Here is a 14,834-nt window from a genome sequence, read left to right on the forward strand (position 1 = left end):
GTGCCGAGGTCGCTGTGCTGCACTTGGATTGAAAACTGGTGCGTGTATAGCATATTACAGTGGGAAAAGCACAAAGTTCTATACTGTCACACTTCCCATCTGCAGCATGTGGTAGATAACATATGGCTCCACTAGCGAGCACAATGCTCAGCTTTCTCCCTCAGTCCCATAGACAGTGAATGCAAGGACATTGTATATTTGCAACCATGCTCTCCATTAAATCCCCGCTGCATACCTGTGATTGGCAGGGGGTCCCAGCAAGCAGACATTTGAAAAGTCGCAAAATTATTGCTTAATGTGGGATTGCACCAATATTCAGCGACACTTGACATTTTCACTCAACTGGGCGTGACTCCACAGCTCATCTAATTCATGAGGCATACCTTACTCTGGAAAGCTTACTCCAGTCCGTGGGGGTTAGCACCCAGCAAGAGGTCATGGTAGATCACAAGATTTAATGGTGGGTGTACTTTAGTATCATATGAAATGTTCTAAATCTGAAAAATTATGAATGTAATGAATAGCTAAAATGATGGGAAAATTATTATTACTTTTCTGTTGTGTTTAGGGTTTGTCAGTTGACTGGTATCTATGGTGAAGGTGATTTTAATCTAAAAAATGCCTGGACATACTTGGTGATAATTAACAATGCCTCCCAGTTGGTAAGTGGCACACCGAACATCAAGATGTGTGCATTTTATATTAACATTGTGCCTTGTGTAATGCGGTATATGACTTGGCCATTGAAGGCAGTCTCTGATTGTGTAGTTAATACGTTATGATTTTCAGTATGTTTCAGAATTTGCAGTTGTTTCTCCTTTTTTTTTTTTTTTTTATAGTAATTATTAAGTTGCAACATAAGCCAAGGCTTTGTATTTATTAGTGATGAGCAAGTGTGCTCAGACACAGCGCTATCCGAGCATGCTCAGGTGTCATCCGAGTACAACACATGCAGTGATTTCCTGTTTGTTAGGCAATCCCCGCATGTGTTGCGGCTGTTAAATCATGCAGCCGCGAGGACGCGAACATATTACTCGAGCCCCGACTCAGATAATGCTATAGCTGAGCACACTCGCTTATCACTAGTATTTATAGATTTTGTTTTTACTTAGAGGACCTATCACCAGGTCAGAAGTGGGCAGTTTTTGTTCTTAAGAGATATGGTCCTTTTCAATTACTAATGATATTTTAAGGATATTATTTTTGTTTTCGGTAAGTGTGGCAATTTTTGCACAAGTGCAGTCATGGTCGTGAACTGTGTCATAGGGACAAAATTACATCTTGTCATTTGCTAAGACGATAACTCAAAAGTAATTATTAAGGGTTTGTCAAGTTTCCTATACTTTCCAGTCACATGGCAGCATAATATACAGGTGGAACGGGCTGAGCTTGGAGATTTATAGTTTTCTAGATCTTGGTTCTCTTTTTGTCTTCAAAACAGCAGTGTAAATGCTATCGAGAGTCCTGGCTGGGGCCTTGTTTGAATCTTATTTTCAGGACCTGACCATTTTTTTGTTTTTAAGCTTTCGTTTTTTCCTCCCCTTTTCCAAAAGCCTTAACTTTGTTTTTTTTTTTTAATTTTTCCATCAGCATGGCCGCATGAGGGCTTGTTTATTGCAGGACATGTAGTTTTGGATGACAACATTCAGTTTACCATATAATGTACTGAAAGAGGTTGTCCATTACTTTTACAGTGATGGCCTCTCCTTAGGTCATCCTTTCCTGATCGGCAGGGGTCTGACACGCTGCACGCCCGCCAATCAGCTGTTATCAGTGTCTGCAGCCACCAGCCGGAAGCCCTTACTTGTTGAGCTGACCGTCTACTTGTAGTGGCTGACGCCGGGTACTACACATCTGCCTCCTACTGATTTGAATAGGAGGCAGATGTGTAATAGCCTGCATCAGCCACTACAAGTAGACTGTCAGCTCCACAAGTAAGTGCTTTCGGCCAGCAGCCGCAGACCCTGAAACCTGATTGGTGGGGGCACCAGGTGTCGGACCCTGGCCGATCACACATTGGTGGCCTACTCTCAGGATAGGTCATCGATGTAAGAGTAGTTGGCAACCTTTTGAAAAACGGCAAAAAGTTCAAGTGGGGTGAAATAGTGAGAGGAAGCAAAATAATTCTCTTCCCTTCCCTTCTCTGTACCCTTCACAGGTGTTCCCTGTCAGGTTTAATAAGTGGGATTTCTTGCCTTATAAATGGGGTTGGGACCATCAGTGTTGAGCAGAAGTCTGGTGGATACACAGCTGATAGTCCTACTGAATAGACTGTTAGAATTTGTATTATGGCAAGAAAAAAGTAGCTAAGAAAAACGAGTGGCCATCATTACTTTAAGAAATGAAGGTCAGTCAGTCTGAAAAAAAAAAAAAATTGGGCAAACTTTGAAAGTGTCCCCAAGTGCAGTGGCAAAAACCATCAATCACTACAAAGAAACTGGCTCACATGAGGACCGCCCCAGGAAAGGAAGACTGAGTCACCTCTGCTTCTGAGGATAAGTTTATCCAAGTCACCAGCCTCAGAAATCGCAGGTTAACAGCAGCTCAGATTAGAGACCAGGTCAATGCCACACAGAGTTCTAGCAGCAGACACATCTCTACAACCACTGTTAAGAGGAGACTGTCACGGGGAGACTAGGTGGGTGAGAGCTAATAACCGGGCCCCTGCAATTTCCCTCAGACTAGGGAAATGCTGACTGACCCTCTACCTGAAGTTTACACTGATGGTGTGCATGTCCAGGCCTCGAACCTCACCCTGCCTCCTGTTACAACCCTAAGCTGAAAACCTTCGCCCTCCACCCAGTGAATGTAATACACCAATACCCACAGTTAGCACAGACAAGGATAAAGGAGATTATACATCACGCCGCAGTCACTCAGGAATACACTATAAATGTGCAGGGCAAAATAAACACAAATATAGGAAAGAGTAAATAAGACAAAGGAAAATACACCACCAGCAACGAATCTCCAACCACCAGCTCTCCTCACCAGACCGAGATGACAACGGAAGACAGAAGCTATAATCGGCGACGCCCAATGATCCTGAGAACTATTTAAAGGCCATGGGCATGGCCCAGCTTCCAATCCGAGGATCAGGTAAATTAACCCTGGAACAGCTGGACAAAACCTAGCCGACGCCAATGAGCAAATAGTGGTCAAAAGCGGAATTACCGCTGTCTGTCGAACGACCTGGTCTGAACAGCGTCCGACATGACAGTACCCCGCCTTCTACGAGGGACCCCAGGGCCCTCACGGCTTATAGGACCCGGCTTGTCTGGATGGCGACGATGAAAAAACCTGACCAGCCGATCTGCATGAATATCCGAGGCTGGTACCCAGGACCTCTCCTCAGGCCCATAACCACGCCAGTGTACCAAGTACTGTAAAGTACAACGCACTACACGAGAGTCAACCACCTTGGAGACTTAAAACTCCAAATTACCATCCACCAAGACTGGAGGTGGCATAGGCGCCGCGTCCACAGAACCCACCACCTTCTTTAGAAGAGACCTGTGGAACACATTGTGTATCTTATACACTGTAGGGAGCTCCAATCGGTACGCTACTGGGTTAATGACGGCGGTGACCCTAAATGGACCAATAAACCGTGGACCCAATTTAAGGGATGGTATTTTGAGTCTTATGTTTTTTGTGGATAACCACACCCAGTCATCCACACTCAGGTCCGGACCTGGCACACGCCTACTGTCAGCCACACGTTTGTACCTAGCACCCACACTCAACAGGCGCTGTTTAACTCTCCTCCAGACTGATGATAATTGTGCTCCTAACTGATCCTCCTCCGGAACACCGGAAGAGCCCCTCTGACTCAAGGTACAAAATTGAGGATGTAGCCCATAAACACAAAAAAACGGAGACTCCCCAGACGACTCCTGGCGGTGATTGATGGCAAACTCAGCCAAAGGAAGAAAGGTAGACCACTCCTGGTTATCAGAGACAAAGCAGCGTAAGTATTGTTCCAAATTTTGGTTCATTTGCTCAGTCTGACCATTTGACTGAGGATGGAACGCCGAAGAATGAGACAACTTGATCCCCAGCCGTGAGCAAAATGCTCTCCAAAATTTTGCCACAAACTGAGACCCCCTATCAGACACGATGTCAGACAGAACCCCATGAAGTCTGACCACCTCCTGCACAAATACCTGAGCCAGAGTCTTAGCGTTAGGCAACGAAGGCAAAGGCACAAAGTGTGACATTTTTGAAAACCGATCAACAATCACCAAGATGACCGTGTTCCCAGCTGATGAGGGCAAATCAGTGATGAAATCCATGGAGATTTCCGTCCATGGCTTACTAGGTACTTCAAGAGGAAGTAGTGTGCCAACAGGACAGGAGCGGGGCGTCTTAGCCCTAGCGCACGTGGTACAAGCTGACACGTATGAGACCACATTCTGTCGGATCTTGGGCCACCAAAACCGACGTGACACCAACTCCAAGGTACCTCTAACCCCTGGGTGGCCAGCCAGGACAGCATCATGATGCTCCGCCAAAACCTTTAGGCGGAGATGAAGCGGTACAAAAGATTTGTTGATGGGAAGCTCAGATGGTACCTCCTCCTGAGCCTCGGCAATCTCAGCCTCAACCTCGGTAGTGCGAGCCGAAACCACAACACCCTTTTGGAGGATGGGTACTGGATCCTCCCGAGGTTCACCCCCCGGAAAACACCTGGACAGAGCATCCGCCTTAGTGTTTTTAGACCCCGGTCTGTAAGTGACAGCAAAACTGAACCGCGTGAAAAACAATGCCCAGCGAGCCTGCCTGGGGGACAGACGCTTGTCTGACTCCAAATACAGCAGATTCTTATGATCGGTAATAACAGTAACCTGATGTACCGACCCCTCCAAGAAGTGTCGCCATTCCTCAAAGCCCAACTTGATTGCCAACAACTCCCTGTTGCCGATATCGTAGTTACGTTCGGCGGACGACAGTTTCTTGGAGAAATAGGTGCACGGATGCAAACCACTCAAAGATAAAGGGAACCTGTCACCCCATTTTTTGAAGATGAGCTAAAAATACCGTTAAATAGGGGCAGAGCTGGGCGTTACATTAGTGTCTTTGTGTGCCTTTATAACCTACCTAAGCTGCCGAAATACCTTTGTAAAGTCGCCGTTTTCTGCTGTCACTCACGCTGGTCTGGTCATATGGGCGTGGTGACAGCGCTGTTTCTCCCCCAGAAACCTGCTCATCATTACGTTGGTGGCGTAGTGGTGTGCGCATGTCCAAAGCGAAGATCCACTGCCCAGGAGATTCAAAACAGCGCGGTCTTCGCTATTCGCCGTTTACCGGTGGGCGCGGCCATCTTTCCTGTGGCCGCGCGTGCGCAGATGGAGCGCTCTGCTGCCCGGGGCTTCAGGAAAATGGCCGCGGGATTCCGCGCGTGCGCAGATGGAGATCGCGGCAGCCATTTTCCTGAAGCCCCGGGCAGCAGAGCGCTCCATCTGCGCACACGCGGCCACAGGAAAGATGGCCGCGCCCACCGGTAAACGGCGAATAGCGAAGACTGCCCTGTTTTGAATCTCCTGGGCAGTGGATCTTCACTTTGGACATGCGCACACCACTACGCCACCAACGTAATGATGAGCAGGTTTCTGGGGGAGAAACAGCGCTGTCACCACGCCCATATGACCAGACCAGCGTGAGTGACAGCAGAAAACGGCGACTTTACAAAGGTATTTCGGCAGCTTAGGTAGGTTATAAAGGCACACAAAGACACTAATGTAACGCCCAGCTCTGCCCCTATTTAACGGTATTTTTAGCTCATCTTCAAAAAACAAGGTGACAGGTGCCCTTTAAGAAATTCAAATGCGCGCACAGCAGCCTCAGGCCAAACGGAGAAATTGGTACCCTTTTTAGTCATGTCAGTTAGCGGTTTAGCAATGATGGAAAAATCCTTGATAAATTTCCTATAGTAGTTAGAAAACCCAACCTGAAAGCACTTCAGCGGTTCCTTATCAGGACGTTCCCAATGCAGCACCGCTTGCACCTTAGCGGCGTCCATTTTAAAACCAGAAGCAGACACAATATAACCCAAGAAAGGCAACTCTTGAACAGAAAATACACATTTCTCAAGTTTAGCATACAGCTTATTCTCTCTGAGAAGCTGTAACACCTGCCTGCTGCCTGACATGATCTAAATGAGCATCACGGTCGCAAGAATATATGAGGATGTCATCTAGGTACACGATAACGATTTTCCCCAAAACATGCGAGAACACATCATTGATGAAATGTTGGAACACTGCAGGTGCGTTAGTCAAACCAAATGGCATCACCAAATTTTCAAAATGACCCTCAGGGGTATTAAAAGCCATCTTCCACTCATCACCTTGACGGACTCTTATGAGGTTGTACGCCCCCCTGAGGTCAAGCTTGGTAAACCTCTTAGCACCCGCCACCTGGTTGAACAAATCTGGTATCAGTGGCATCGGGTATGGATCACGAACTGTAATCTGGTTCAACTCCCTGAAATCCAAACACGGGCGTAATCCGCCATCTTTCTTCTTCACGAAGAAGAACCCTGCTGCCACCGGCGAGGATGACGGCCTGATGTGCCCTTTGCTCAAGCTTTCAGCAATATAATCTTTTAACGCTTGTCTCTCCGGACCGGAGATGTTAAACATCCTTGCTTTAGGCAACTTGGCCCCTGGTTTAAACCTGATAGAACAGTCATAGGGACGATGTGGTGGCAACTCTGAACAACTCTTCTCAGAGAACACATCCACAAAATCCAGAAGTGACTCCAGAACGCTTGAAGTCACCGCAGCCACACATGTAGCCAGGCAATTCTCCTGGCAGAACTCGCTCCACTGAATTATGTCCTGAGATTTCCAGTCAATTACCGGGTTGTGCATGGACAACCAAGGAAAACCCAAAACCACCTGAGCAGGAAGATTCCTGAGCACCTTACATGTAACCCGCTCGGAATGTAGAACCCCAATGTGGAGTTTCACCTCAGCCACAAATTCAGTAATCTCCCCCTGAGAGAGAGGAGCAGCATTGATGGTGACCACACGGATAGGATGAGAGTTTTTCAATCCTAAAACCTGCTGTGCGGGCAAACTCCTCATCAATGAGATTTGTGGCTGAACCACTATCCACAAAAACAGTAATTGGCTGCTCACTGCCAGCGATAAAAACCTTAGCAGGGAGCATGCATTGAGAAACCACCATGGAGGATATACATAAGCTCAGATTGGTCTCCTCCACACCATCTGAGCTTAGAAGTTTTCCGCCGTTGCGTTTGTCTTAGACAGCAGAGGACAGATGTTAATAAAATGACCAATTTTACCACAGGAAAAACAGGCTCCCTGCTTCCTGATCTCTGGGGCTCGACGCTTTACATGTGACACCCCTGCGATTTGCATAGGCTCCGTGGGCTCACCTGCAGCAACCTCGCGTGAACCTAAACCTTCACCCACAGGGGGTGTCTCATGCTCCCCCTGACGCAGACGACGATCAATGCGGACAACTAGACTCATAGCGGAATCTAGAGAAGCAGGAGTCTCGTACATCAGAAGGGCTTTTTTAACCCTTCCAGAAACCCCATGAATAAACTGACTCCCCAATGCTGGATCATTCCATTGGGTATTGATCGCCCAGCGGCAGAATTCAGAACAGTAATCCTCTGCTACTCGCTCCCCCTGGCGAATGGAGCGTATCTTAGATTCTGCCAGAGCCATTCTGTCAGGTTCATCATAGATTTTCCCAAGAGAAGAAAAAAAAACTCTCCACAGAGTCAAATGCAGCAGAATCAGATGGCAAAGAAAACGCCCATGCTTGGGGATCCCCGCTTAACAATGACAACACCAGGCCCACACGCTGAGCCTCATTACCCGAGGAGATCGGGCGCATACGGAAATATAGTTTGCAAGCTTCACGAAAAGAAACATTTACTGCGTTCCCCAGCAAATTTTTCAGGCAAAGGAAATTTAGGCTCAGCAACTCTTTCTGTCGCTCTAGCTTGCACATTAGATACTGCTAGTCCCTGTTGCTGTACTGCCCCCCTCAACTCCGTGACCTGTAGGGACAGCGCCTCCAACTGGCGGGTTATGGAAGTCATGGGATCCATGACAAAACACGAAAAAAAACCTTTTTTTTTTTTTTTTTTTTTGTTGTTGGGCTGATTACAATGTCACGGGGAGACTAGGTGGGTGAGAGCTAATAACCCGGGTCCCTGCAATTTCCCTCAGACTAGGGAAATGCTGACTGACCCTCTACCTGAAGTTTACACTGATGGTGTGCATGTCCAGGCCTCGAACCTCACCCTGCCTCCTGTTAGAACCCTAAGCTGAAAACCTCTGCCCTCCACCCAGTGAATGTAATACACCAATACCCACAGTTAGCACAGACAAGGATAAAGGAAAATATACACCACGCCGCAGTCACTCAGGAATACACTATAAATGTGCAGGGCAAAATAAACACAAATATAGGAAGGAGTAAATAACACAAAGGAAAATACACCACCAGCAACGATTCTCCAACAACCAGCTCTCCACTCCGGACCGAGATAACAACGCAAGACAGAAGCTATAATCGGCGACGCCCAATGATCCGGAGAACTATTTAAAGGCCATGGGCATGGCCCAGCTTCCAATCCGAGGATCAGGTAAATTAACCCTGGAACAGCTGGACAAAACCTAGCCGACGCCAATGAGCAAATAGTGGTCAAAAGCGGAATTACCGGTGTCTGTCGAACGACCTGGTCTGAACAGCGTCCGACATGACAGAGACTTTGTGCAGCAGGCCTTCATGGTAAAATAGCTGCTAGGAAACCAATGCTAAGGACAGGCAACAAGCAGAAGAGACTTGTTTGGGCTAAAGAACACAAGGAATGGACATTAGACCAGTGGAAATCTGTGCTTTGGTCTGATGAGTCCAAATTTGAGATCTTTGGTTCCAACTAGTGATGAGCGAATATACTCGTTACTCGAGATTTCCCGAGCATGGTCTGGTGTCCTCCGAGTATTTTTTAGTGCTCGGAGATTGTTTTCATCGCCTCAGCTGAAGGGTTTACAGCTTTTAGCCAGCATAAGTACATGTGGGGGTTGCCTGGTTGCTAGGGAACCCCCACATGTAATCAAGCTGGCTAGTAGCTGTAAATCATTCAGCTGTGGTTGAAAAAAACCTAAATCTCCGAGCACTAAAAAATACTCGGAGGACACCCAAGCGTGCTCGGGAAATCTCAAGTAACGAGTATATTCGCTCATCACTAGTTCCAACCACTGTGTCTTTGTGCGACGCAGAAAAGGTGAACGGATGGACTCTACATGCCTGGTTCCCACCGTGAAGCATGGAGGAGGAAGTGTGATGGTGTGGGGGTGCTTTGCTGGTGACACTGTTAGGGATTTATTCAGAATTGAAGGCACACTGAACCAGCATGGCTACCACAGCATCTTGCAGTGGCATGCTATTCCATCCGGTTTGCGTTTAGTTGGACCATCATTTATCTTTCAACAGGACAATGACCCCAAACACACCACCAGGCTGTGTAAAAGCGATTTGACCAAGAAGGAGTGATGGGATGCTACGCCAGATGACCTGGCCTCCACAGTCACCAGACCTGAACCCAATCGAGATGGTTTGGGGTGAGCTGGACCACAGAGTGAAGGCAAAAGGGCCAACAAGTGCTAAGTATCTCTGGGAACTCCTTCAAGATTGTTGGAAGACCATTCCCGGTGACTACCTCTTGAAACTCATCAAGAGAATGCCAAGAGTGTGCAAAGCAGTTATCAAAGCAAAAGGTGGCTACTTTGAAGAACCTAGAATATAAGACATAATTTCAGTTGTTTCACACTTTTTTGTTAAGTATATAATTCCACATGTGTTAATTCAAAGTCTTGATGCCTTCAGTGTGAATGTACAATTTTCATAGTCATGAAAATACAGAAAAATCTTTAAATGTGAAGGTGTGTCCAAACTTTTGGTCTGTACTGTATATGAATGTATATGTACAGTATATATGTATATGAATGTGTACAGTCATGGCCAAAAGTATTGACACCCCTGCAATTCTGTCAGATAATACTCAGTTTCTTCCTGAAAATTATTGCAAACACAAATTCTTTGGTATTATTACCTTCATATAATTTGTCTTAAAAGAAAAAACACAAAAAGAATTGTCCTAAAGCCAAATTGGATATAATTCCAAACCAAACATAAAAAAGGGGGTGGACAAAAGTATTGGCACCGTTTGAAAAATCATGTGATGCTTCTCTAATTTGCGTAATTAACAGCACCTGTAACTTACCTGTGGCACCTAACAGGTGTTGGCAATAACTAAATCACACTTGCAGCCAATTGACATGGATTAAAGTTGACTCAACCTCTGTCCTGTGTCCTTTTGTGTACCACATTGATCATGGAGAAAAGAAAGAAGACCAAAGAACTGACTGAGGACTTGAGAAACCAAATTGTGAGGAAGCATGAGCAATCTCAAGGCTACAAGTCCATCTCCAAAGACCTGAATGTTCCTGTGTCTACCGTGCGCTGTGTCATCAAGAAGTTTAAAGCCCATGGCACTGTGGCTAACCTCCCTAGATGTGGACGGAAAAGAAAAATTGACAAGAGATTTCAACGCAAGATTGTGCGGATGTTGGATAAAGAACCTCGACTAACATCCAAACAAGTTCAAGCTGCCCTGCAGTCCGAGGGTACAACAGTGTCAACCCGTACTATCCGTCGGCATCTGAATGAAAAGGCATTGTATGGTAGGAGACTCAGGAAGACCCCACTTCTTTCCCCGAGACATAAAAAAGCCAGGCTGGAGTTTGCCAAAACTTACCTGAAAAAGCCTACAACGTTTTGGAAGAATGTTCTCTGTCAGATGAGACAAAAGTAGAGCTTTTTGGGCAAAGGCATCAACATAGAGTTTACAGGAGAAAAAAAGAGGCATTCAAAGAAAAGAACACGGTCCCTACAGTCAAACATGGCGGAGATTCCCTGATGTTTTAGGGTTGCTTTGCTGCCTCTGGCACTGGACTGCTTGACTGTGTGCATGGCATTATGAAGTCTGAAGACTACCAACAAATTTTTCAGCATAATGTAGGGCCCAGTGTGAGAAAGCAGGGTCTCCCTCAGAGGTCATGGGTCTTCCAGCAGGACAATGACCCAAAACACACTTCAAAAAACACTAGAAAATGGTGTGAGAGAAAGCACTGGAGACTTCTAAGGTGGCCTGCAATGAGTCCAGACCTGAATCCCATAGAACACCTGTGGAGAGATCTAAAAATGGCAGTTTGGAGAAGGCACCCTTCAAATATCAGGGACCTGGAGCAGTTTGCCAAAGAAGAATGGTCTAAAATTCCAGCAGAGCATTGTAAGAAACTCATTGATGGTTACCGGAAGCGGTTGGTCGCAGTTATTTTGGCTAAAGGTTGTGCGACCAAGTATTAGGCTGAGGGTGCCAATACTTTTGTCTGGCCCATTTTTTGAGTTTTGTGTGAAATGATCAATGTTTTGCTTTTTGCTTCATTCTCTTTTGTGTTTTTTCATTTAAGACAAATTAAATGAAGATAATACCGAAGAATTTGTGTTTGCAATCATTTTCAGGAAGAAACTGAGTATTATCTGACAGAATTGCAGGGGTGTCAATACTTTTGGCCATGACTGTATGTGTGTATCTACTATATAATTGTCTAAGGGTCACCTCCGTCTTTCTGTCTGTCCTTCTGTCTGTTTGTCTGTCTGTCATGGATATTCATTGGTCGCGGCCTCTGTCTGTCATGGAATCCAAGTCGCTGATTGGTCTCGCCAGCTGCCTGTCATGGCTGCCGCGACCAATCAGCGACGGCCACAGTCCGATTAGTCCCTCCCTACTCCCCTGCAGTCAGTGCCCGGCGCCCGTTCCATACTCCCCGCAGTCACGGCTCACACAGGGTTAATGCCAGCGGTAACAGACCGCGTTATGCCGCGGGTAACTCACTCCGTTACCGCCGCTATTAACCCTGTGTGACAAAGTTTTTTGATGCCTATGCAGCGTCAATAGTAAAAACATCTAATGTTAAAAATAATTTTAAAAAAATCATTATATACTCACCTTCCGCCGCCTTTCCCGCTCCTCTCAACGCTCCGGTGACCGCTCCATGCAAGCAGCAGGTTCCGGTGGCAAGGATGGTATGCAAGAAGGACCTGCCATGACGTTACGGTCATGTGGCCATGACGTTACGGTCATGTGGCCATGACGTTACGGTCATGTGGCCATGACGTTACGGTCATGTGGCCATGACGTTACGGTCATGTGGCCATGACGTTACGGTCATGTGGCCATGACGTTACGGTCATGTGGCCATGACGTTACGGTCATGTGGCCATGACGTTACGGTCATGTGGCCATGACGTTACGGTCATGTGGCCATGACGTTACGGTCATGTGGCCATGACGTTACGGTCATGTGGCCATGACGTTACGGTCATGTGGCCATGACGTTACGGTCATGTGGCCATGACGTTACGGTCATGTGGCCATGACGTTACGGTCATGTGGCCATGACGTTACGGTCATGTGGCCATGACGTTACGGTCATGTGACCGCGACGTTACGGTCATGTGACCGCGACGTCATCACACCCTGAGACCGGAAGCTGCCGCACACAGGCGACAGAACTACAAGGGGCTCTCGGAATGTGAGTATATGTTAATTTTTTAACCTGTGACATACGTGACTGGCCAATATACTACGTGGCTGGGCAATATACTACGTGGCTCTGTGCTGTATACTACGTGGCTGGGCAATATACTACGTGGCTGGGCACTGTACTACGTGGCTGGGCACTGTACTACGTGGCTGGGCACTGTACTACGTGGCTGGGCACTGTACTACGTGGACATGCATATTCTAGAATACCCGATGCGTTAGAATTGGGCCACCAACTAGTGTGTGTGTATGTATATGTATGTATGTGTGTATATATATATATATATATATATATATATATATATATATATATATATATATATATATATATATATATATATATATATATATATATATATATATATATATATATATATATATATATATATATACACACACATACACTCACCGGCCACTTTATTAGGTACACCATGCTAGTAACGGGTTGGACCCCCTTTTGCCTTCAGAACTGCCTCAATTCTTCATGGCATAGATTCAACAAGGTGCTGGAAGCATTCCTCAGAGATTTTGGTCCATATTGACATGATGGCATCACACAGTTGCCGCAGATTTGTCGGCTGCACATCCCAAAGATGCTCCATACAAGGCAGGATGGATCCATGCTTTCATGTTGTTTACGCCAAATTCTGACCCTACCATCCGAATGTCGCAGCAGAAATCGAGACTCATCAGACCAAGCAACGTTTTTCCAATCTTCTACTGTCCAATTTCGATGAGCTTGTACAAATTGTAGCCTCAGTTTCCTGTTCTTAGCTGAAAGGAGTGGTACCCGGTGTGGTCTTCTGCTGCTGTAGCCCATCTGCCTCAAAGTTCGACGCACTGTGCGTTCAGAGATGCTCTTAGGCCTACCTTGGTTGTAACGGGTGGCGATTTGAGTCACTGTTGCCTTTCTATCAGCTCGAACCAGTCTGCCCATTCTCCTCTGACCTCTGGCATCAACAAGGCATTTCCGCCCACAGAACTGCCGCTCACTGGATTTTTTTTCTTTTTCGGACCATTCTCTGTAAACCCTAGAGATGGTTGTGCGTGAAAATCCCAGTAGATCAGCAGTTTCTGAAATACTCAGACCAGCCCTTCTGGCACCAACAACCATGCCACGTTCAAAGGCACTCAAATCACCTTTCTTCCCCATACTGATGCTCGGTTTGAACTGCAGGAGATTGTCTTGACCATGTCTACATGCCTAAATGCACTGAGTTGCCGCCATGTGATTGGCTGATTAGAAATTAAGTGTTAACAAGAAGTTGGACAGGTGTACCTAATAAAGTGGCCAGTGAGTGTATGTATATATATATTATATTTACATCTAAGTGATGTAGACTTGAATTGGTGATCAGATATCTATATAGTGAAAATGCATATAGTTCAGTTACATCCTGTGACATGACATCTTCTTATTGTGCTCGTCTACTTTCCATTGTCTTCCTTTATCTGGGCCCAGACTACCATGCAGATTTCTTCCAGCCGTGACTCGCTTCTGCACAAGAATTCGCGTTCTTCTCCCAACTCTAATGCACTTCCCAAAGCACACAGTACTTGCACCTCTGTGCTCCCCAAATCAAGAAAGACCAATAGGGTAAAACTTCTACCCAAGCCTCCTCAAATCAGTAGTGTGTTAGTTGATCATGGTCAGCCTTTACACTTCATGCAGTAGATCACATTTTACCTAATGATGTCCACAATGAGATGTAATATGCAAATTGCCTCTTCTGAGAAAAAGAGGACTTAAACTCTATAGCGCCACCTGTTGGAAGTAGCGATCCTACAAGTCACAATCAACCCTTTAATGAGTCGTGCAATATGACTTAGGATAAAAGCCAAATCAGTATCTCAATTCGCAGACACTGTTTCGGGCTGTTGGTCCTCGTCAGTGCGAAGCATGAGAACTGATTTGGCTAGGTGAGAGGCTCTGGACTGGGGTCTAAGGGGTATCGTTTCTCCTTATGGAGAGTGACATACCAGCTGTGGCTTGTCAAGGTAAGGAGGCTTATTTGCCGTGCAATGCTCCTCTGGGAAATATAATATGCAAATTGCCTCAAGCAATTTGCATATTATATTTCCCAGAGGAGCATTGCACAGCGAATAAGCTTCCTTACCTTGACAAGCCACAATGAGATGCTGAGCGATCTACTGACTCTAATTGTTCAGTTTCTGC

General features: G+C 46.1%; 1 protein-coding gene across 1 annotated transcript in view; it reads left to right on the forward strand.

The window, feature by feature from the left end:
* Positions 1–14,834, forward strand: part of TMEM184C (transmembrane protein 184C) — a 70,531-nt gene that overhangs the window by 30,980 nt on the left and 24,717 nt on the right. Inside the window, exon 6 of the mRNA XM_077279299.1 lies at positions 569–662. Within this exon, the coding sequence (XP_077135414.1) occupies positions 569–662 (94 nt within the window). The remainder of the gene's footprint in view (positions 1–568; positions 663–14,834) is intronic.

The sequence above is a fragment of the Ranitomeya variabilis genome, chromosome 1, assembly GCF_051348905.1.
Source record: "Ranitomeya variabilis isolate aRanVar5 chromosome 1, aRanVar5.hap1, whole genome shotgun sequence".
Lineage (NCBI taxonomy): Eukaryota > Metazoa > Chordata > Amphibia > Anura > Dendrobatidae > Ranitomeya > Ranitomeya variabilis.